The sequence below is a fragment of the Bactrocera latifrons genome, unplaced genomic scaffold, assembly GCF_001853355.1.
Source record: "Bactrocera latifrons isolate USDA-ARS-PBARC rearing strain unplaced genomic scaffold, ASM185335v1 scaffold_876, whole genome shotgun sequence".
Lineage (NCBI taxonomy): Eukaryota > Metazoa > Arthropoda > Insecta > Diptera > Tephritidae > Bactrocera > Bactrocera latifrons.
Window position 1 is genome coordinate 42638 of NW_017537574.1, and position 18718 is coordinate 61355.

Sequence of the window (18718 nt, forward strand, 5' to 3'; positions counted from 1 at the left end):
GTCCCGTCCTACTATATGGTCCAGAGACGATGACAAGATCTGATAAGTCGACGTTACGAGTTTTCGAAAGAAAGATTCTGCGAAATCCTTGAGCATTGTCAACGGCAAATGTCGCATTCGATGGAACGATGAGCTGTATGAGATATAGAACATCTTTGACATATTTCAGCGAATTAAAAGACAACGGCTACGCTGGCAAGGTGGTGTGGTCCGAATGGACGAAATCACTCCAGCTATGAGAATATTCTACGCTGTACCCTCCAGGGGAAGCAGAGGAAGAGGAAGACCTCCACGCCATTGGAGTGATCAGGCGGAGAAGGCTAAAATAATTTCAACTGTATACACTCTCTCGATTAGGTTTTATTATTAACTTTGTTGATTTGAATATTATATGCGAGGGAATACCCATTTGTACATCGCTGGGAAGTTCTAACTATAGTTTATTAAAATATCTTACCAGTCGACTTCCTTTTTTATTTTTATCATCCTCTTCAGACATTATTTCATAATTCGCATCAAAATACGACGATATATTGCGAAAGATGCCATCTTTAGAACTGTTTAAAGCGGAATCTTGAAATAGTAGATTATCGCCTTCGTTTTGAGAAGTATCAAAGAGTTCAAAAGATTTACCGCCGGCTTTAGTAGTAACCTGAAAATCAGTATGCAAGTTTTAATTAATTTTCTTATTTGTTATTTTTGGGACCGATTTCTTATATATATTTTTATATATGTAATAAATAACATAGCTGTAGATATGTTGGAAGTTTTCTGTGGCACATTAAAAATGTTCAACTTGTCATAAGTTATTTTATTAATAATGTGTTTTAGTATATTGATATTTCACTACTATATGAAAAGAAATTGGTAAGAGGGAAAATTATAAAAGTATGTTATTTTGTCACCTTCATTTTTAGACATTGTAAAATCATGCATTCCCCACTAATTACGAAATGTACGTAACTAATTTGACCTTTATCTTCATAATATATTGTTTCCAGTGGATCAAACTGACGAATAATGCCTAATTTGCATGCTGTAATAATCTAAGACAGTGTGAAATGTATAATTAGTATTGTAGCAAACTAGTAATAACTATCCGTATTATGCTTACCTGATCATGACTTAAATACTTAAAATACTCCAATGATGAAATGGCTGCCTTCCTTTCAATCCATTGCTTTGCCATCGTCGGCCGTAGAATGATATTAAAATCGTCCTCATGCAGAACAAGAAGTTCAACTTGATCTAAAAGTTGCATACTTATTTGTTTATGTTAAAGATAATCAATTTAGTTTGAAAGGTCATAGTAATTGACGGCGAAATACCTTAAGATATGTATATTAGAAATAAATAAGCAAATATTAAAAAAGCGTGGTTAAGCAAGAATGGTTACCCCTTTGTATGGTTGTATAGTATAGTGCATATGGCTACAATAGATACATCTGTAACTGCAAGACATAACCCTCTAACTTTAATATGTTAAATTCTGAGAGCGATGCAGCACAATTAACAGCGTTTAAATTGTCATTCGTTAATGCCTACAAACATTTTTTTGTCATGCGTTCACAACATATTGTCTAGAGTATAATTTAAAAATTTTAACCTTATATCAACTATTTCCTGAGGGTACAGTGTCCATGTAGAAAACAAAAGCAGAATGGCGAGGGATATGTACTCCCTMAACTTTTCCTATGTATTTTCTATCAATAATTAAGACAAAACTGATATTAAATTCGGACGTTTCTAATAGAAACGAGCAATCGTAAAAAATATATTAACTCAAGGCTTTATTTCGCGTATTTCAATAGTTCAATACATTTTAGTAAAAATCTGTATTTTCAAGTTAAAAATTTTTTTCTTTCAATAAGCAATTGAAAGAAGTTAATCCCGTACTAAGGTGGTCACTACTCCGGAAAATGTAAGCATTGTTAAATTCTACTGACAAAATGGAACATTTTGCTATTACAGAAATGGCTATAACGTTTATACTTTTGCAGACTGCTGTAATTAAATAAATGAGTTATATTCAACTAAATGTTGTTTGAAACATCTAAAACGAATCGAAATATGCTTTTGAATTTCCTCATTCTCAATATACCATATACAAAAATCAAGCACTAATAATAGTATCGGAGAACAATTCTGCACAAATAGTTTTTTTAGGGTATGACATCTCACGTCTAAAAATTAGATAGAAACTTTTTAATAATCCAGATAATAGACAATTCACACATTTTCCGCAGTCCAACAATTACCAGAGCTCCTTTATGCTGTAAATATTGGTCAGGGTGTGAGATATCTTATTATTATCTTATCATTAAATAAAAAAGTAATACCAAAAGTTACTGCAAACACTTCGGGTCATTATCTAACTTCAATATAAGCTGTATTATGATTTCTGACTTTCCAGATGACATAAAACCGTTTATTTTGGTACAAATTTGTGATATTTGGTATTGAAAATAGGTGGACATTGTTCTTAAACATAATATGCATTAGCACAGAAAATGAAAGAAATCGGTACTAAATATCTACTGATTGACTTTTTCCTTTAACAACCACGAGAATAAATTTCATCCATTTTCCGGAGTTTAAATCTTCTTCTTCTTCTTTACTGGCGTAGATAGCGCTTACGCGATTATATCCGAKACAGTCATTTCTTCTTTTCGAAACCAATTGGAAATTTCAAGCGGATCCAGGTCTTTCTCCAAGTGGTCATGGACATGAACACAATGCGTACAAACTTGGGTAACTAGTTAATTTCGGGACATTGCCGTCAGGATCATGCGATAGATTATTTTCACCAGGTGCTATGTCATATCATAGGTTTAGGCAAATTAATCAGCAACGCTCGAGGAGCTTGAACACAACATTTAGTGCCTTAGCGCTTTATAGCCGAATTTCATTTTGACATAAGAATATATTCATAATTTCATCTTTCAGCATTACAACCATAATATTATAAGTATATAGAAGACAGCAGAAGTGGTTATTACAGGAGAAATGAACTTCCCTAATAAGTATGAATGTGACTGACATTTAAGTTATTGAATAATTTTTTATTCCCAATTTGTATTCAGCGCTTTGTATGTGGTCTATGTATGTGTACCCTTCTACAGTTACACAAAAAATCAAAGGTTGAACCAATAAATTCAACAAAGGCCAAACTCATTTATTTGTAAGTCAAAGCCGTGAAATCAGGAAGAGTGAGCAAAAATTTTGGTGGTGAGTGTAAAATAAAAATGAACATCAAATATTGTGTTTGCATCTAACTATATCCCACACATTTAGCCCCTTTCAAGTATTGGATTGGATGGAAATTGTGTGGAAAATATTTTTAAATTTTTATTTTGTGTATCAGCTGTACCAAAAGTCAACTGTAAAATTTGGCGTATATGTTCCGTATGATGCGTTGATACTTAAGCCTGCTGTATCTTAATAATACTAAAATTTTAAAATTATCGGGAGGTAAGATTTAGCTGAATTATATATATATTAACATAAAAAATATTTATTTAAACATTGCAATCTTCATTATCAATATCAATATCTTAAAATTTTACCATTATTAAAGTTCACCAAATTAAATAAAGAAATTTGTTAAATCTAATATCCGCTTTAACTCACGGAATTTATCGATATTTCTGCTGATCATTGAATATAAATATATATAAACATCCCTTAAACCCTCAATCGACCGATATCCAATACCTATGATTTGCAAGTTCTGCTAAACTCTGCCACCAATAATTCCGGCGCCAGTGCCGTTGACCCACTAGACAAATCGCAGTTTCAGATGACTTTTATTTTTATTTTTTTTTTATTAAAAAAATAAATTTAAAAAATAAATTTTGGTTTCGAGAGTAATATTAATTTTTTAATTTTTAACGGTAAATTAAAATATTTAAAGAAATTTTGTGCGCAAAAACCAATGTAACTCGAACTTACGGTAAACTAAAGTAAAGTGTCACCAAGGTAGACAAACTGCCCGGTATTTACTCCGTCGAGTTTTACTCATGGACGAAAAGTTACGATAGAATATTAAAATCATACGGGCATACAGTTGGTACTTCAAAGTACTTTTTTATTTCGCATACTCTTGTATTGTTGTATTGGAATACCATCTCCAAATCCTTCTTTTTCTTCTTTTTAATTGGCGTAGACACCGCTTACGCGATTATAGCCGAGTTAACAACAGCGCGCTAGTCGTTTCTTCTTATCGCCACGTTGCGCCAATCGGATTTTCCAAGCGTAGCCAGGTCCTTCTCCGCCTGGTTCTTCCAGCGGAGTGGAGGTCTTCCCCTTCCTCTGCTTCCCTGGCGGGTACAGCTTCGAATACTTTCAAAGCTGGAGTGTTTTCGTCCATTCGGACAACATGACCTAGCCATATCTTTTAATTCGCCGAACTATGTAAATGTCGTCATATATCTCATACAGCTCAACGTTCCATCCAATGCGATATTCGCCGTGGCCAATGCGCAAAGGACCATAAATCTTTCGCAGATTTTTTCTCTCGAAAACTCGCAACGTCGACTCATCAGCTGTTGTCATCGTCCAAGCCATATAGCAGGACGGGAATTATGAATGACTTATAGAGTTTGGTTTTTGCTGGTTCCAAGGTAGACGAAATTATCTACGACATCAAAGTTATGACTGTCAACAGTGAYGTGAGAGCCTAGTCGCGAGTGCCACGACTGTTTGTTTGATGACAGGAAATATTTCGTCTGCCCTTTCACTACCGGACCCATCTGCTTTGCTTCCTWGTTCGGTCTGGAGAAAGCAGAACTAACGGCGAGGGTGTTGAGGCCGATGATATCAATATAATCGGCATACGCCAGCAGCTGTACACTCTTGTAGAAGATGGTACCTTCTATATTTAGTTCTGCAGCTCGAATTATTCTCTCCAGAAGCATTTTGAAGAAGTCACACGATAGAGAGTCGCCTTATCTGAAACTTCGTTTGGTATCGAACGGCTCGGAGAGGTCCTTCCCGATTCTGACGGAGTTCTTAGTGTCGCTCAACGTCAGTTTACACAGCCGTAYTATTTTTGCGGGGATACCAATTTCAGACATCGCGGCATAAAGGCTGCTCCTTTTCGTGCTGTCGAAAGCGGCTTTGAAATCGATTAACAGGTAGTGTGTGTCGAATCGCTTTTCACGGGTCGTTTCCAAGATTTGGCGCTTGGTGAATGTCTGGTCGGTTGTTTATTTGCCAGGTCTAAAGCCACACTGATAAGGTCCAATCAGTTTGTTGACGGTGGGCGTTAATCTTTCACACAATACGTTCGATAGAACCTTATATDCGCAGATTATGTGGTCTCCTTTTTTAAGAATTGTGCATATCACACKTAAATTCCAATCGTTGGATATGCTTTCGTCCGACCATGTTTTACAAAGAGGCTGATGCATGCTGCTTAGCCGTGTGTCATAGGTGTTTAATTGGAGTCCCCGAAAACGGTACAGTGAATGGAAAAGAATCCCGGATGAGACACCCAATCGCAGCAAGTGTCGTGGAAGCAGAAAAGTGTGTAAACATATGGTCCTTCGAGCCATTGTGACAGGCACTATGGAAATTTAGAAAAGAAAATTGTGCGGTCAAATAACCACAAGCCAAAAATATACTACTGTGCCCAAAAAATAAGGTGACATTTGAATTTGAACTGCGCGCGTCGAAGGATTTGGAGAATTATTTTTTTTTAGTTTGGTAGTACTGTAAGTCACATTTTTGTCAAATTTCACGTCAAAATATTCATTAGTGTTTGAGAAACGTGCAGTTTTGTGAGCTGCTAAAATTGAGTGTTTCGTTTTTGGCGATRTCGAAATTTGTTGAGGAAAGAATTTGCATTAAATGATCATTTCGCCAAAAACTGAACCCATATCGTTCCGCAACCACCGTATTCACCTGATCTGGCGCCGTGCGACTTCTGGCTGTTCACCAAGCTCAAAAGACCGCTCCGGGGACATCGTTTTTATACTATATTCAAGCCGCAGCGAAGACGGAACTGAAGGCCATCCCGGAAAGTGACTACATACAGTACAAAAAAAGGTGAAATTCAACAAAACAGAAATGACACAAATATATAATAAAAAGGAAAACGGTGTAAAATCGTTAACTTACTGATTTAGTTTGTTTTCATAGTTACAATAAATTCAACAATAACAGCTTAAATCATTCAAAAGTTTTTTAGTTTTTGTTGATAATATTGTTTTTAGAGAGAAGTTGTTACATGTCGAATACTTTTTTTGACCGCTGTATGTATATAATACGAGTATATGTATGTACRTGTACAGTTGCGAACATTGAAATAGTAGTGGCTATTGACAAAAATAGTTTCGCTTTAAATTTTGTTTATTTTATGGTAATGAAGTTGATTATTATTCTAGTTATATTCTCTGTAGTGTAACGGTCCTGTTATACACAACAAAAAGTGCGAAACACTTACCGTTACTTTTTTACAGCTAATTATATTGTGATATCTGTCTTTATGAGCGAKCATTAAAATAGTAGTGAACGGTGAGCTGATTGGACACAGATTATTTTTACCAAAAAATATTTAATTTTATGAATCAAAAAGTAAGTAAGTATTAATTATTAAATGAAAAAAAGCTAAAAATATGACTGTGCATATTTTAGTGGGCCGCGGGAAGCACTGCAGTGAAGAGAAACGAAAATGGATTCAATCTCTCATAAACAACGGTAATCCTACAAGAGAGTGGAAAGAATTGTAGGGTGTTAAGCCACAACGACTCACAATGCAATTGTTTATATTAAATTTAAATTTGCCAAAGGACCGATGGACAATTTGCCGATTGAGAAATGGCGCAACATCTTTTAGACAGACGTGTCGAAAGTTATTCTTTACGGCGGTAAAAGGTCCCGTCAGTATCTAGATTCAGCACAAAAACTATGAAGCTGGGCGGTTTGAATTTCATGGTTTGGGATGTTTTTCTTACAGGCCCAGGGAAATGTGATAAACTTTTCCATTTCAATTGATGTTAAAATTGTTTAGAATTTTTGCATAACTCACAGGTATGTAAAACTCTAACACCCATTACTATTTCACTGCTCGCAGCTGTACATTCAACATATCCACAAACAAATGAAGTTGCGGAAATTATTCTATTAATTTTCTTTTCGCGGTTTCTCCATACCCCATATATATACAACATTTAAATCGGGTACAATTTAAATAAAACAAAAATTTTCCCAACTTAAGCATAAAAAAAATTTAACTGATCATCAGTACATTATTAAGTACAGTCGTGTATAGTCACATATGTAAATACGCATTGTGCTTCAAAGTAAACTTTGCCATATATCCCGCAATACCTCTTATATTTTGGCAAAAAAAAAACAAGCAGGATTGCGTTTACAATATATCCAAAGTCCGTATTGGCATATATCCCACAATACCCCATAGTTTTTGATCAACAAAACAAGCAGGATTGTGTAAAACAAATCAGAGCGTAATAAATATGTGCATACATGCATATGTATGTACAAACGAGCTCTCATTTGCACATAATAAACAAAATATAAAAAAAAAAACACTTCCAGGGGGGGCGGCCCATCCGTGAAGAATTTATTGGATTTATGGAATTAGACGCAATGGATGCAGCAACAATTGCATCCAACATCAAAGGATTTGTGGAAGGTTTAGACTTAGATCCTGCTAAATGTGTTGGGATTGGGTTTGATGGATGTGCTACTATGGCCGGCAATACTAGTGGGGTACAAAAAATATTAAGAGGTACATTCCAAAAAAGTTGTTATATTCATTGCGCCAGTCATCGCCTCAATTTGGTGGTTAATGACCTGAATTCAGTCTCTGAAATACCCAGCACCATTTCCACCATAAAGGATGTAATACATTTTTTCAAAGAGTCACCCCTTCGCAGAAGATACGCTCCGAATGTACATTCTTTTTGCGAAACATGCTGGTCGAAGAAGTATAAAAGCATTGCTGATTTTAAAATTTTCTATTGTGATATAATAGATGGATTGGAAAAACTAAGCACAGAAGGAAAGGCTGGCACGAGAAAATTTGCATTCCAACTTCACAGTGCTGCAACTAAAAGCGTTTTTCTTATTTGCATGTTTATTATTGCCAAATATTACAGCATTCTCCAACCAGTAGTGAATATATTGCAAGCCAAGAACAATGATGTGATTAAATGWAGAGATCACATCAATAACATTTTAAATTTATTTGAGGAACAAGGAGAGAAATCTGCCAGTGAATTTGAAAAGATTTTTAGAGACTGTGAAAAGTTAGCTGAGAATGCATCGCTCAATATAAGTGTGCCCAGAGTCGGCGAGAAGCAAACAAAAAGATCAAATCCTCCATTCACGACAACAGCGGAGTATTACCGCCGGGCAATTTTCATTCCATATTTTGACTCTTTAATAACATCTATTAGAGAACGATTTTATAAAGAAAACACTCCAACTTTTGATCTCGCAGCCTTAAGTCCACTGCATATGAAAACTACCTCTCTAAGCGAATTCAATGAAAAAGTTTTGCGTGCCAGATCTTTCTACAATATAAAAGATATTGAAAATGAGSTTGAACTTTATTACAAATATTGGAAAGATAAGGAAGGAGATGAGCTAGATTTAATATGTGCTTACAATAGCTCAGATTTTTATCCGAGGATAAGGGAGGGACTTGAAATTCTGTTCGCAATTCCCTGCACAACTGCCACTGTTGAACGRTCGTTCAGCACTCTCAGAAGAGTAAAGACATGGCTGAGAACAACAATGGGAGAGAATCGCATTTATATAGCATTTATGATTTCTGACTGAACAGAGATAAATTGAGTGGCTTAGTGGAAGGGGCACGATTACGATTCTTCCGGCGCCGCGATTTGATGGTACGGTTGGATAGAGGAGCTCCTTAGGATTAAAAAATGTATACTCATATACCGTTCTCAGACTCATAGTTTTCGAGATATTTCACTTTAAAGTTCCACAATTTTCTATGGAATTCACTCTTATTTTGTTTTGTTTTGTTTTTAATTACATGTCATGACAAATACTACTGTTGCCACATGTTGTGTTTTGAAAAAACTATTCAATAATTTTCTGTTTAACATATATTGAGAGAATGGTACAAGTTTTTGTTGTRTCTTATGTTATATGATAAWTAAAGATAAAAAATAATATTCCTTTGAGTCGAACTACTTTCTGCACAATCCTTAAAATAAAAATCAGGATCGTTAATGTATTCCGCGTCATTTTCATCATCACTAGATATTTCTTCCACCGAATCTTTTATAGTTTCGTAACGCAACCGTTTCGTTTGAGGAACAATATCCGTTAAATCCTCGGACTCGTCGGCACTTTCAATTCTTTCAATTCCATACCTTCCTGAAGGCTTCCTTCAACATACCCAGGATAAACTTGCTTTATGTCCAATATCAGTTGCATTATCTGCGAGCCAAGGTCATCTTTGTTTAGTTTTTCCAAAAAAKTTTGTCGATAGTCATATAGAGCCATATACTTTTGTTACAATTTTGGGCTTCGGCGACTTTAAATTGAACTTTTAAATCAACGATTTTGACATTCAGTCATTAATGGTATTATCTGCGTTTCCTTTCTCCACATGTTCACCAATACTATGATTGGTGGTTAAACATACAGTACCGTCCCCGAAAAGTTTACTTAAGCCATGGTATTGCTTTCCACCATCAGTACAAATTCGGAATGTACCCGGATGTAAAAACTTTTTGATGAAAGGCCGCAAATCTGCCTCGCTCTTTCCGTTTACGCGGAAAAAGCGACAGATTTTGTCTTCTTTGCACAAAAGTCCCAACACCGTCATTGTCATTTGGCCCGTTACCGTAGGCTGCAACTGCCTACAAAATTAGCCAACTTTGAAATTACGGGAATGGGCGGAAGAGTAGTTCCAAACTCCAATAAAATCTACTCCATTTCTCTCTTTTCCCCCCAAGCGAATAAGCGCATTCAGTCAGAAGCTATTGTCTTACCGCAACTAACAAACATGCTTGCAAGCTATCATATAAATAGCAAGCATTGGCAAAAGGTATCACACCTTAAGTTAGCAGACCCCAACTGCAACACTCCCGCCCAAATAGACATTCTATTAGGCAGCGATCTAATACCACAAATTATTCTCGAAGGTGTTGAGAAAATTACAAAAACACTTCTGGCGCAAAATACCAATTTCGRATGGGTTCTAAGTGGACTACTTACGGAACACACTGACCACTCAAGTTGAGGAAATCTCACACGAGTACCTCAATGCACAACTGAAGAAATTTAGGGAAGTAGAAGAACTCCCCCTCATATCAATCACAACCCCAGAAGATTAATATTGTGAGGATTTTTACAAATCCACCACTACTCCATTAGACAATGGACGGTATGTCGTAAGGCTAAAAAGAAAGCCAGAATCTCCCCACACACTCGCCTTAGATCATTCCCGCACCTCCGCTATCCAACAGTTTTTAAGTATGGAAAAAAACCTACTTAAAAAAGATGAGCTAAAACCAAAATACGCTAGGGTTGTTTTCGAAAAATACCTCCATTTAGACCCCATGGAGGAAGTTAGACCTGGCGAAAAAATTATAAAAAGTAAATACTATTCATTTTACCTGCCATATCATGCAGTATTAAAGCCAGACAAAAAAACTACATAGGTAAGAGTTGTCTTCAATCAAAACCTTCAAGTTTGGGGAATTCCCTAACTGACATTTTATTTACGGGACCGACGCTATGCCCATCATATTAAACTGGCGTATATACAAATACGTTTTCAGTGGGGATGTCGAAAAAATGTATCGGCAAATAGTCGTAATAATAAAGCTGATCAAGATTTTCAGCGAGTTATTTTCTGAAAATTTCCCATTAGTCCACTAAGCGACTTAAAATTAAAAACAGTTACCTTCGGGGTAAACTGTGCTCCATACAAGGCAGAAGACACAAAGTTTCCTCTGGCAACACAAGTGTTGAAAACACAAACGTATGTAGACGGCATTCTGTTTGGAAGCCACAGTCTTCCACAGGCATACGTGTCACTAGCACAAGTGACACAAGCGCTCAATACAGGGGTTTCCATTAAAAAGATAACGGCGAACCACCCTAATATTTTAAAGGGCATAACTAAAGAAAATCTATTAGACACAAATGTCCTTAAATTCGAAATGGAAAGCGCAACAAAAACTCTGGGGATTTAATGGAATGCGATATCTGACCAGTTTCCATACACTACCGAGTCAATATCTGCATTATCCACCATTACAAAACGCCAAATTCTATCCTCTGTGGCAAAACTTTTCGATAACGCAGGATGGCTTTCGCCAATTATGATACAAGCTAAAATGCTAATACAAGAATTATGGCTTAATGRGACCGGCTGGGACGAACAAGTAAAACCACTTCGTTTAGAAAAGTTGTCCCAKTTCGCGAGCAATCTAAACTAAATCTCATAGATACAAATATCACGGTGGATGAACTATTCCCCCGTACACAAAGTCGAACTACACGTGCCACTATCTATGTGCGCACACAAAGTGATAACGTGACCACAAGCCACTTATTAGTAGCAAAGGCTAAGGTGGCTTCTCTAAAAACGCTAAGTCTACCTCGACTCTGCGGCGCCCAATTACTCGCAAAATTGGTTTCCATGGTACAGACCCACTTAAAAATGAAGAAATACAGATTGCATCTCTGGTCCGATTCTGAAATAGTTCTAGCCTGGTTGGAAAAACTACAACACGCATAGAAAACGTACATATCTAATCGTACGTCACAAATACTTGACCTAGTGGGGTCAGTCACTTGGCGACACGTAGCCAAGGTTAACAGAATCTTCCTATTCTTGCTCAAARTCGCCCATACGCAATATCATTGCACCAGAACGTCGAAACATCGACTGCTTTCACGCAACATTGGATGATAGTGACATCATTRAGCGATTTTCATCGTTCCCTCGTACCCTTCGAGTCATGGCCTATATATTAAGTTCATAGAGCGAATAAAAAATAAAGTTAAGGGAATTCTCCCAGAATCTCCCCAATGCGATACATTGACGCAACTAGAACTCCAAATGGCAAATCGCATCCATTCAAATGCGCTACTTCAGCCATGATATCTCATTATTAAGAAAATCAAAACCCAGTGATAAAAGGAGTTCACTCTTGGTTCTTAACCCATTCTTGGGCAGGAAAGATCTGCTTTGTGYGAATGGTAAGCTTGCTAACTCAAGCCTGACGTACAACGAACGCCACCCTCTAATTATAGCAGAGAAATCCCAACTTGTCACATTTCTCCTCATATAATTATATATTACTCATGCTTCTAGCTGAACATCGCCTAATGCAGCATATAGTCCGTCAATAGTTCTATATTCCCCGTCTTAAGCCCCAAATAAAGAAATGCATTTTCATGTGCAAGATCTGCACTAKGCACAAGCAGAAGTTGCGAACACAGATTATGGCAGCACTTCCACCGGAACTCTGCAACTTCGCTCTGCCTTTCAGAGTTACAGGTGTCGACTTTGCTGGGCCTTTTCATACAAAGGCGTCCTTTGTGCCTGTCTTTGTCTGTTTTACGACAAAGGCAGTGCACTTCGAGCTGTGCACGAATCTGACAAAGGAGGCTTTTCTCGCGGCATTCACTCGCTTCGTCGGACGACACGGCTTCCCATCAAAAGTGATGAGCGATAATGGTGAAACCTTCAGTGGAGCCCAAAGAGGCACTGAAAAAGGAGTTTGTGGATTTTAACGAACAAGTCTCACCAGAGGTTGTACAGAAGTATGCTCCCCAAGGTATGCTCATGATAACAAGACCGCTCGTGAAACTATATTTTCTACCATATATTAACGAAATTGCAAATAATGAAAAAACCGCCGATATTCCTGATCGATGAACCCGCAAATAAAACATAATCGAAACTACTAACGAATCTAACCGCAATGGTCGATCTACATGACGACCCATTCTTGCCACATACCGTGGCACAATCGCCTTATAAATTTGCATGCAATAWATTTGTAATTATAATAACTTCTTCATATAGATCAATATGAATGTGGATATGCCCAGCGTGCCAACGCCAATAGTGAGGTCAACCATTGCTGTACCACGTCCTGGGGCAGCTCCAGCGTGACGAACCCCAGCGGCAACGTCTTCTGCAACCGCTCCTCATAGTGGTACACAACCACTGTCCCCTCCTCAGCACCAGCCGAGGAGCCCCTGTGTCGGCGATCTTATCGGCTTCAACATTGCAGCGTTTTCCGTGGCACGCACCCTTACAACGCCAGAAGGTTGCTCAGGCTCACGGATACTGCCTGAATTGTTTGGCGACGGCACACACCACATAGTAATRTACGTCAGTCACCCTCTGCCAACTGTGCAACCGACCACACCACACTTTGCTGCATCGCACCCCAAAACGGGCCGCCACGGCGTCGACAGCCTCGGACGTCATACCACCGCTCCACTGGCCTTAGCAGTGTTGTTGCCACGCTCCAGCAACTACAGCGACTGCTAGGCTAATATTCGCCTAAGGAGGCCGGAATGACTAGATGAGTTAGCGCTCCCCTCCACACACTTCTATACATGAAGGCACCACMCACGAATACATCGCACATGAAGGCAGCACACATGAAGACAACACACATGACAACATCATACAGTTATTCAGTTATTCAGTTATACAGCGTATTCACCATTCAGCAACCCTTAAAACGATCAACAGTAACGAGCAAAGGCCCTTTTTCGATTCCCGTTCGTAGCGACAACATTTCTCCGGCGGTCTGTAAGATTGAAGCGAGTGCTGACAGCAACGTGCTTTTTACAAAGAGATATTTTACTAAATACATTCAAAGTGGTTTTTACAATTAAAATAAAATCAAAGTGTTTAACTGAAGTCAATGGTAAGCTTATTGAAATAAATTTAAAGTGATTTATTGAATAATCAAAAGTGTTTTACGGAAATAACCTAAAGTGTTTGCCTGAGAGAAATCAGAAATTTGAATTGAAACAATTCAAGCGTGTTTAATTGTAATAATTTCAAGTTTCGAAATGTATCCCCCGGACGAAAAGCAAATAAAAGAACAAACAACAGAAAAAAACCCAAACGTGCAATTACCAAAACAACAACACAAAACCCAGATATATTATATATTCACAAATAAAGTGATAAAAATATTATAAAGTTTGAAAATTGTGTTGCAAAAGCCGAAAGTTAAAAGAAAAAAAAACCCTTCAAACACCGGGAGCGAAAAATAAAACTGGTACAAATATCAAAACGGGTGCGTTTAATGACAGTGCAATAATCGGACGGGTAAACAACAAAAAACTAATTTACACAAAAAGAACAAAATTTAATAATAATTAAATAACATTAAAAAAACCAATAAGAAATATAAAAAAAGAGGAAAGGAAACCATCATCGGCAACAACACAACAAGAAGCAGATCGGAAAAAAACACGGAAAGAATAAGGATCACAGGCATCGGCATATCCCCCATCTTTATTGCAGTGACAGCCTTTATCCCCTTCAAGAGGCTCAAAGTGAGTTGTATCGACTCCACTTACGTACACCTAGTTCTATTAAATTGCGACACGATTATTTGTTATAAAATGAATAAATTATGTGTTTTTTTCTATCCTTTTCAAAATATGTGTATTTAACATTAAATTTAGCTTAGCAAAATATTTTTTTTACACAAATAAAAAAAATTAATGCTAAAGCTTAAAATGGGCATAATTTATATCAAAAAAGTTTACGTACAATAATGATTATTTATATAAATCAAAAGTAATTACAATAGTTTTAGCGGTTTTTGGCCTACATGTTGTTGCTATTATTGTCCCTAGATATCGATGAATGCTCCCCACTCAATTTCTAGTATTATTTCCGGATATTTTGACCCACTAAGTTCATGATCCAGCTTTTTGGCCTTAATTTGAAGAAATTCGATGTTTTCGAACACGGTTTTCCAAAAAGTTCCAGATATTTTGAAGAKAWTTAATGTCTGGCGTTTGTGGGACCTATGGATTTATTTTTAATTCCATAACAACCCTGCACGTACAAGATAACACGGGTGTTTTGGGTCGATATCCTGTTGTAAATAGAAGTGGCCGCTATTAACAGCCGATTTAAACACACTTAAAATTTAAATTTTTTTGTTAAATTGTTCAGATACATACTTTGAAATGGGTAGGAAAAAGACGCCACCAGATGGCTTCGTTTTATGTAACATTTCGTTTGATGATTAAAAGGAAGAAATATTTTTTGTTTGTTTTATATTTCAAAAGGAAAAATTATATTTCATTTCACAACAGTAATGAAATCATTTCGATTACAAAAATGAAGTGTTATTTAGTTGAACTTCTCTAAGTAAAAGAAAGTGAATCCAAAGTACTGTATACTGAATCGAAGCATTATACGTGTCCGCAAATTATCCGTTTCATTAAAGTGCTCTTTGATAACCCACATTTTTTGTGTTTTGGTCTGACGTTAACACAAAAAAGTGGATGGTTTCCCAACTCGTGAACACGCAATGTATAACTGCCCATTGAAAAACAATGACTTTCWAAATTTATCCTGCAAACACTAAGCGATTGGCCTTGGGACTTGTTAATTGTCATTCCGAACGCAAGGCGTACAGGAAATTGCAATCGTTTGGACTCAAACGGGAGATTAGTTGGAATCATTGGTATTCGAGGAATACATACATTTTCACTCAAGTCTTTTTACCAAAAGTCGAGTACCGTCGCGAAGGATTCAAATTATGCAATATTATAATAACTAACGAGCATTCAATTCATCTGCAGGCCTTCTACGGGGAATTACTGACAACGTCTGCCTGAAATCGCCTGCCAACAATATCATCATCAAGCCGCCAAAGATGTTCTTATTTTGACGAAGATTCCTTCTGTGTGAAGTTAAGTGGTKCAAGTGATTTCTTATGTGCCATCCCAAACAGTGAGCTTGTATTGTATTAACAATTTTCCCATTGCACTGAATCGGGAAATATTGCATGTTGGAGTATCAATTGTGTTTAAATTGCTGTCACATCTTGATCGAATAGTGGCCAAAATCAATGAAAYGACAAGTTTTCCCTGTTCCTCCAGGTGCGTCCAGGAAGAAGACCACCGGTATTACTGTCCATTGCTTGCATTAATGTCTCGTATACATGTTTTTGCTGTTCATTATTCAATCAACAACGGCACATTATTTGAAACGAATTCCTGCAATGTACAACTGCAAATCAACATTGTATGGTAGCTCTCGATTTAATTATTGGATGAATGCAGGTGCAATCATTCTTACTTCAATCAGTAGCTTGTWTGCAATAGTCAACCAGTGATCCTTAATCAGAATCAATCCTTCATTGCAGATTTCATCGGTTATTTGGATGTCATCATTATTATTTACATATGTCGTCTTTGTATCTGTTCCATAAATGAATTGGTTGTGAAGGAAAACATGTGGTAATGATAATTGCGAACAGCGTTCATATTTGTTACGCATTTGATGGGACAACTGAATCCCCAAGTGCTAAATCCCAATGAGAATCGTTCTCCAGAAAACCCAATAGTTGACAGGCTTATCGATAAGTTTGGCATTGGTGGACATTCACAGTTTTCAAATGCGCAAATGATTTTGGTCCACGTACATTCACCAACAGCGGTCGCAACAAAATGCGAATGGATCTCTTCACACATTGCAAAGAAGCCAGTCAATGTTGTCAATGGTGGTCTCTTTCTTGAAGTCGAAATGACAATTCTCGCCACAGTGCTTCATTAGTACTGACGTATCAGCGCATTTGGAAATTGCTGATTTCGTCATTCGCATTTTCCAACGCAATACCAACACAGCCATATCGCTGYCTTTTGTGACGTAGTTGCACAAATATTTGATTGATTTGGCCGAATGACAACTCTCAACGTTTGCATGTGTTTCGTAAATTCGTGATAGCAGCGGGCTATATGGTACAATGAATTTATTTCCCATCTCAATCTCTTGATTTTGAACTTTAACCTTAATAGTTCGACCATTATCTTCTTTTGAACGACGACAATAAACTGGATATTCATCATTCCCTGTGACTATTTCAGCAACTAACGGTCGCGGATATCGTTTTGTGCACTTTCCATAAGCCAAGTAAGGCGATAATGGATTTAATGCACCATCTGTGTCGTCACATTTTCGTGTAGATGGAGATCAGGAATTTCAGCTGATATGATGTCATCCACTTCATTTGAATGTAATTTGTTCAGCAATCAAATTAGGATATGAGCATGAGGTCTACGCTTCTGCCATTCCACYGAGTACATATAACAACGTGTGTCACCAAAAACTCGATACTTAGTAAGCACATCCATCATAACCTTGAGCTCTTGCTGAAATACTCTGGCGATTATGTAAGGCGATCTTTCGGTTTTTGGCTCGGTTCCAACTCACTTTCAATTTCCGTCCATTTCGGATTGCATGTGAACGTAATAAATAAATCCGGAGTTCCATAATTTCGCACGTACGGCATAGCGTCTTGAGCGTGTTCGCGTATGTGRCGTGGGCATCCGATATAAGATGATTGGATAATCATCAGACGTCCAATATTCTGAACATCACCACAATGAATCGTCTCGTAAGTGTATATAGTACTCAGATCGTAGCTTTGCCTGATTGAATCGGATGAACGCTAAACGTTCGGTCTCGATTTTGACATACTTATGTACATGTCGACAGCGAATTGCTGGAATAGCCAACGTCACTTCAGAATGACATTCTCCTCATGTGTAGGAATCATCATACGATACGCATAGTTCATTGCGCTTACATTTTTATTCGCTGATACGACTGAAAATGCAAAATTAAATGAATTGTTAACGAAAACCAATTATAGCAATAATTAGTGTGTGAATATTATACCCGTAATTGGATCGACCATCTTCAACGTGATATCGTATCCGTCTTGCCCTTGCCAATAAATGATTGGATATTGTAACGCATCGTACAAACGATGTGTCTCGTTTACACAATGCATGATATTGTTTATTCGCTGAACGACAATATCGCGATTTAGTTGCATCGCCAACAATAATAGCAGCAACATCAATAACGGTGGGTGCATTGCATCTTCGTACATGTTCACCTGTTGGGGTACCATCCGATTTTATGACAAATTTGTGCGTAKCCGATGGCATTCGTTCCAATGCTGTTTTGAACATATTAACCACAGCATWATTACTTGAAAAAATGCTTGCAACTGTTCAATAATTCGTCGCTTTAACTATTGTGTTCCCTGTATATTTCACCGCATATTCAGCTGATCCACCATCGACGAAATGAAATGTATTTGCAGAAATTGACGCGGTTCATCTGGTGTTGGCACCATTGAACAATGCAAATGATATATTTGTCCTTGTACCTGTAATTGCAAACAATCATTTGTTGAAGAATACGATGTAACTTSTGTATATGTAGTTGTTTTGTGTTGAAATTCATGGTGTTGGTGTGAGTGATTGGTTATGTGTGTTGTATCTTTCACCTTGCAAATCTTCATGAAGCCGCCTTCTCGAATGATATTAACTCCAAAGGAAGTCACGCGAAAGCAGTTATTGTATTCAAGTATGTGTAGAAAAAAATGGCTGAAATCGGAATCACTTCTATCGAACAATGGTTTCATAGGCTGTGGTGGTGTAAGTAATGGATCCAGTTTGACTTTTCCACTTGCGA

The 18718-nt window shown here is 37.2% G+C and overlaps 1 protein-coding gene across 1 annotated transcript; it reads right to left on the bottom strand.

Moving 5' to 3' along the window:
- Positions 1-360: 360 nt before the first annotated feature.
- Positions 361-1242, bottom strand: LOC108977348. Its single transcript, XM_018946967.1, has 3 exons — positions 1115-1242; positions 906-1046; positions 361-652 (listed from the first exon to the last, which is right to left on the bottom strand). The coding sequence occupies exons 1-3, from the start codon at positions 1187-1189 to the stop codon at positions 434-436; spliced, it is 435 nt and encodes a 144-aa protein (XP_018802512.1). The 5' UTR covers positions 1190-1242; the 3' UTR covers positions 361-433.
- Positions 1243-18718: the final 17476 nt, after the last annotated feature.